At 39.0% G+C, this 6530-nt stretch overlaps 1 protein-coding gene across 1 annotated transcript; it reads right to left on the bottom strand.

Annotated features, from left to right (window-relative positions):
- Positions 1-3690: 3690 nt before the first annotated feature.
- On the bottom strand, positions 3691-5291 carry LOC126785363 (caffeoyl-CoA O-methyltransferase). The gene is made up of 5 exons (XM_050511028.1): positions 5122-5291; positions 4950-5029; positions 4688-4832; positions 4467-4598; positions 3691-4177 (listed from the first exon to the last, which is right to left on the bottom strand). Exons 1-5 carry the CDS (start codon positions 5203-5205, stop codon positions 3884-3886), a joined length of 735 nt encoding a protein of 244 aa, XP_050366985.1. The 5' UTR covers positions 5206-5291; the 3' UTR covers positions 3691-3883.
- Between the last annotated feature and the right edge of the window lie 1239 nt (positions 5292-6530).

Here is a 6530-nt window from a genome sequence, read left to right on the forward strand (position 1 = left end):
AGTGTTTTCCCGCTTTGATATAAAGCCAAAGAGACGATTACATAGTTGGGTAGATGCATTAAGTTGACATTGGTTATTGATAGTGGAGAGTTTTTGTTGACACTGTTGTATTGTTATTCCCATTCCACAGGAATAGGACTATAGGAGTGTGCTCTGAGATGTTAGCAATTGCTGAATAAACAACCAAATTTTGTTCCTTTGAATTGTTTAGTTTTCAAATTCGTGATATCCCCTGGTTGTTTTCTCACCCTAGTAACAGGAGCCAACAGGACTTGTTCTCAGTTATCGGATTTAAACCAATGACTTACAGGGTAGAACTTGTTCTCTTTTCCTTATCTTATTGGGATATCTCGTTTCTGTTTCTTATTGGGATATGTTTAATACACATGTACCTATCTGGGACAGCCTATAAGCCTATATAAAGACTACTCTCTTGGAGTGTCGAGTTTTTTGTCAGTCCTCCGCCCTCTTTAGGGTTTGAAAAAAATAGCCAAAAGAACCACAGCACGTCATGAACTGCAATCAAATTACAAGGTTTTGTGATCTTCCAGATGAAGTTCTGGAACACATTTTCCTTTCTACCCATCAAAGCCCTCGTACGAGTCGTTTCTCTTTGAAAAAAAAAATACAGTAAGATACGTCCACCATGTCTGTCACTATGCTTAGATGAATCCTTTGACGGAAGTCTTTTTTCCACATTTGGCGGTCGGAAACAAATGCTCAAATCCATCGAGAGGTTCTGAATTCGACGTGGGTGTAATAAGTTGCAATGCTTCAGATTGTCTTGGTGCTATCATGCTCACGAACAAGCCAAACCAGAAAGCCCCTGCCCCAATGACCTGAATTCGTGGATGGTCAAGGTTATTGACGATTCGGTATGGTGTGATGTTGAAGAGATTCATCTTAAGAACATAGATAGTAACCAGAAGGCATACTAGGAATTTCCTGCTATTAGTTACGGATCGTTAAGGCATCCACATGTGAACGGGTACATAAATATCAAAACGCCCCCTAGCTCTTCCTTTCCTAATCTCGAACGCCTGGAGTTGACACGAGTTGCTGTATCTGATGAGGAGACTTTCAAATGGATCTCACGTTCTTGCAAATGCATCAAGGAACTACGGTTGGAAGACATTTCCATTTCCATAAATATCAAGAGTGCTTGCATTGTAAGCTCATCTTTGAAATCGTTTACTTTTATTCACAATAAGAATTACTCAACACGCAAGTACATTCTCTATGTCACCTGTGAGAAACTTGACGAGGCATGCATCCATTAGGGGGTGCCGCGCCACACTAAAAACGGAGGAGCACTGCATTTTCAGCACCAAATCTGAAGATTTTGAAATGGAGCGGACACATGATCATGTATCAAAACTCGAGCAAATTCGTGAGACTAGAAAGAGCTGTGATTCACCTAGATCAGGGGATTAAAAACCTCGGTAATGTTCCTAATCTGTTTCATAGTATTCGAAGGGCTAAAGATCTAGATATAACGGTAGGGACGATGCAATGTTTGTACAAAGGAGGTTCAACGCCAGAACAACTATATGAACCATATGATAGTTGTTCTTTAAGAATTCGTGGTTTGAGCTTAATGAACGACGATGTCCCCGCTCTGGTGTACCTTCTAAATCGATTGCCGAACTTGGCGACTTTGCAGATAGAGGTTGGCCGGAATGCGAGTAATATCAGCAGATATGAATTATAATGTTGTAGTCATCAGTTAGACTAGAAGTGGCAAGAGCTTTCTGTACATAACCTAAAGGAGGTGACTATTCAGCCTTCTGTGGGAGATAATGGAATAACCTTGACACAATATATACTACTTAACGCTCTACAGTTGCAAAATATGGTTATCTATTATTTACGGGAGCAATGTAATGAAGTCCAGAGGTATAAGCCAAGGGCTTCGAATGCTAGAGTTGTCTTTCGCATGCGAGAATATCAATATGCGAGCAAGAATACTCAGTTTGCGTTCCTTGATAGGGATGTTGCTTCACCGAGACAAAAATTGAGCCACAGCTATGGTTCTATCCTTAAATCTGTAGTTGATGATTTTCAGAAACGTTCTAGTTGAATGATAGATTTCTCTTCACCCGTTTAAAAGCTGAAGAAATATAAAATCCTTGTGCATTAATTTTTTTTTCTTTACTGGATAAACTACTGAAATGCTAAACGAGAAGTTCCCTCTTAATGAGAAGAGACTACCACTAAACCAAATGGAACAAGGCCTATGCATCACATTTCTGCGCGTAGAGATTAGTTTCAGTTTTTTTATTTTCTGTTATTAGATGGATAAGAATCAATGGTGATTATATTCAGGTCCGTCAGTTTATGGTTTTCTGAACTATAATTGACCCATTCACCTCGAGCTGGACTTAAACCTCCTCATTATAAGTTCTAGGCATATATAGCATTTCCACAAGAAATTAAAGGACTTTTTAGTAGTACTACTACTATATATGCGGCAACTGGCAAGGGATTTAGCACCTGGGTCGAAGAAAAGTTGCACTGCATGCTTGGAGGGCGGCAACAAATTATCAATAAGAGCGATTCTAAGTACTAAAGCTACGTGGGAGATCGATGGTGTGTTCAGACTAGTGGCAAGGAGGAGCTGCGAGCTTTGCGACATTCCAAGAGTGTCCGGTGGTCTTGCCACGTGTGTTATGTTACGGTAGCATATCAAAATTTCTCTATGTTCTATGTACAAATATCAGGAAAATTCTAATATACATCAATGTATGCTACACATTCCACATCCGACGGTCGATATTGTTTTGTGAGTGGGGTCAGAAAAATAATATCCGCTGTCAACCGTCAAATGTGTGATGTATAACATACATTGGTGTATAATAGATTAACCTCAAATATCATACTATTTACCTTCTTGTTGATCTTGTTCTTTTCAATTCTTTCGATTCTTTCACAAAGAACAAAAAAAATTCCTATTCTTTATAGGCACAATATGCACCATCTGATTCAGCTAGGGAGCCCTTAGTCACATAGAGAGTTTATCATTGATCTGTATATGCAATAACCTGGTCTTTCCCGCAAATTAATTTGTTATTAGTGATATTCTGTGACCACTATTGCCCAGCATATCATTAATACTCTATTATATGCTCCTATAGGGCTAGTCAAAGTTGCACCCCATAGTTCTTTAACTATGAGTGCTGACGTCGTGGATTAGCTCCCAAGTATGAATGTATGATGAGAGTCTATAGATGCTTTGATGATTAAGCTCAATTCCTAAATGAATTTATGTTCTTCGAAATTGAGAAAGATATAACTCTTTATTTTCTTCGCTATATAATGAATCGCAATTTGGAGGCTATGCTAATGCTTGGTGTGAGTCGGGTAGCCATTGACATATTTTGATACGCACACACAATTTGTTCCTGCATATGCCATTACATAAACGTGTACCACTTTATCATACCAAGTCCTGGTGGTTCACCAAGTCTCAACCTCAAAATGAATTAGAGAATTATGTGTCATTTTACATGAACAGATCAATGAGCGTAAACAAATCAATTTGGTGGGGTGGGTGGATGGGTGGGTGGGTTGGTGGAGTGGAGATCATGATCACCACATATGTGATTTAAAAGCTAATAGAGTATTGCACATTCCTATATTAGAAAACGAGATGGTCGCATTTGTGATATACTCCAAAATAACCAAGAAATGGATATGAAAACGACCATGTGGTATATTTATGGCAGAAAATTAAATCAGCACAATTCAATATGGTATGCCTATCAATCCTCCAGACATGAGCATTTTCGGCTCCCAAATTACAACAAATACACATGAAAATAAGAAAAGAAAAGGGAAAGACCATGTTTGCCTCTTATCATATATTGACCCATTTTAGGCTTGATCACTTAACCCGACGGCAGAGAGTGATGCCATCACCAACGGGAAGCATGCAAATCTCAATTCTGGGGTCTGCAGCAAGAGCCTTGTTGAGCTCGAGCACAAAGTCTCTGTAGTACCTGACGTACTTGCGGAGAGGAGCATCAGGTGGCGCCACCACGGAGCCGTTCCATAGGGTGTTGTCGTAGCCGATGAGGCCCCCGACCTTGACCAGGTCGATCAGCCTCTTGTGGTAGTTGATGTAGTTGTCCTTGTCTGCGTCAACGAAAATGAAGTCGAAGGAACCATGGTTCTTCTCCTGTTGCACCAATAGAATGTCACTCTCAATACCAATAAATAAAAAAGTAGTGAGATATAACTCATACCTAACAACCCCACACAATTTTGATGGTATATTATAAATTTAAGAGCTTGATCGTAGAGAATGACAAACAATATACTAAGCTAGTTGACTTGTGTATTGAACTAGTCTATCTGATGTATCTATACAATGATGCACCGTAGATGATATGTATTCTCTAAGTTTACTCTAAATTAATATCGTGACAAAGTAACACGAACGAACTTTTTATGAGCTCCTCACTTACATCTTCGATCATTTGGTCGAGGACGGGGAGGGCAGGGCCTTCTCTGAAGTCAATCTTGTGGGCAACACCGGCCTTTTCGATGACTGGCAGACCCAATTCGTAGTTCTCTTTGTTGATGTCCATGGCCAAGATCTGTGACAAACCCATTTATAAAATAAGTCATAATTTCTAAAGAACTATTGTTTGTGTATTTGATCGGTTTCAAGGGATAAATTATGGACCTTTCCATCTTCAGGGATAGCAAGGGCTGTGGCCAAGAGGGAGTATCCAGTGTAGACACCGATCTCCATGGTGTTCTTGGCGTTGATCAGCTTGAGAAGCATGTTCAAGAATTGACCTTCATCAGCTGAGGTGGTCATGATGTTCCTGTTTTGAATTCAATTTCCCAGTCATCAATCACAAATCAAGAAATGGGTATCTCTGTATCATTGAATGAATCAAACTGGGTTGATGAAAATCAAATCAAAGTTGAAAGAAACAAACCATGGGTGCTTTGCAGTCAACTCTCTGAGCTCCTTCATGCATTCAGGCTCTCTTGGGTACACACTAGTCTCCAATATATACTACAAAACAGAACCAAACCCAGAAACCACAATCAACAAAGCTTCCAAAATAAACTTTGAAGATTCTGAACAAATTGTAATGGGGTTGGTACCTGGTAAAGAGCATCACTTTGAAGAAGGCTTTTGTGGCCAACTTCCTGGTGCCTGCTTTTCTGCTCCTCTCCATTCTCTGCCATTGCTCTGTTAATCTTCCTGGCTTTGTGAATATGATCAATGAATATGTTGGAGACTTAAAAGAGGTTGATAAAAAGCCTGAATTGCAAAAGAGGGACGACCCGGGTATTTAAGGAAGAAAGTTTTGCGGTTTTGATTCGGATGGTGCGGTTGGACCGGCCACGGAACCGGTCCGGTCCGGGGTTGGTGAGGTCCTTTGGTTTGTTTACGTTTTGAAACTCCAAACCAACTCTTTGGGGCCCACTAATCTGGTAATGGTGTAATTGGTGTTAGGACATCGGTTGGAGATTGGCCGGAGACTTTGAGGAGTCTTGCTGACGCCATCTGAGGTTTTATTACATCATTGTTTTATGTTGAGCTTCAATCATCCTCTACATTAGAAAAAAAAATCATAATTTAATCTATCAACAAAGGGTTGGTGTTAATATTTTTTACTAACCACTAGCAATGAAGAATTCATTATATTGGATTAATTCAAAGAATAAATGTATTTAATCACAATTATATATAAGGTGTACGGAAAAAATTAGAGAAATCTGACCTGAAAAATACGACTGTTATTGTTTTATAGTCGTAGATGTTTCCTTTTGTGCAAGTATTGACGATTATCTACAAGCTCGTGCATACAACGCTCTTCTGATACAAGATGCAATACATGGTAGATAGGTTGTCAAATATTCATTTATCGATCGTCAAATACGAGAATTAAAATAGAAAGAAACTTAAGAACATGTAGTTTAGGCCATTAGGGGAAACAAGAGAGTGATAATGATTAATGAATCCTATATAGAGTCCAATGCTTATAAAGGCTATGAGGTTTATACGTGTTCATAAGATATATGGAGGTATGCTTCATGTTGTTTCATCCTATATATCGTAACCGGCCTTAGTAATTATAGCCACATTCCATGCCAGATTATATTCATTTCCATTAATTTCGAAGAGCAGAATAGAAAAAGAGTTGGCAGCCTATGTTGGGATATCACTTTTTATATTTTTCTGATTCTTTTGCAATAGGGTTGGTGAGAATGCTTGAGATTTGGCTGAGTACGCAGCAGCAGTAGGTGAGGCAACCTCTTTCCTCTCCTTTTCTTATATACAAGCTTCAAGCTTGTCATATCTATCCATTTTCAATCATTTTGTTTTTCTGGGTCAATAAATATCAGCTGTGCCATATTCAGGCACTTCAGTAAGTAAAAATCAATTGACCACGAGAACGAATAATCATCCGATATGAATCTTTCAAAATTGTGTAGACATCTTCGGCAATTAAATAAGTTACTTCCCAAATGCACTTTGATCATTTTAGGAAACGAAAATGTAATCT

Source organism: Argentina anserina, chromosome 2, assembly GCF_933775445.1.
Source record: "Argentina anserina chromosome 2, drPotAnse1.1, whole genome shotgun sequence".
Lineage (NCBI taxonomy): Eukaryota > Viridiplantae > Streptophyta > Magnoliopsida > Rosales > Rosaceae > Argentina > Argentina anserina.

What these genes read in the sequence shown, in the direction of transcription:
- LOC126785363 (XM_050511028.1), bottom strand. Translation starts at nt 5,205, where the DNA reads ATGGCAGAGAATGGAGAGGAGCAGAAAAGCAGGCACCAGGAAGTTGGC. An exon ending in TTGACTGCAAAGCACCCATG is followed by an intron (nt 4,833 to 4,949) that starts GTTTGTTTCTTT and finishes AATTCAAAACAG; the next exon opens with GAACATCATGACCACCTCAG. An exon ending in CTATCCCTGAAGATGGAAAG is followed by an intron (nt 4,599 to 4,687) that starts GTCCATAATTTA and finishes GGTTTGTCACAG; the next exon opens with ATCTTGGCCATGGACATCAA.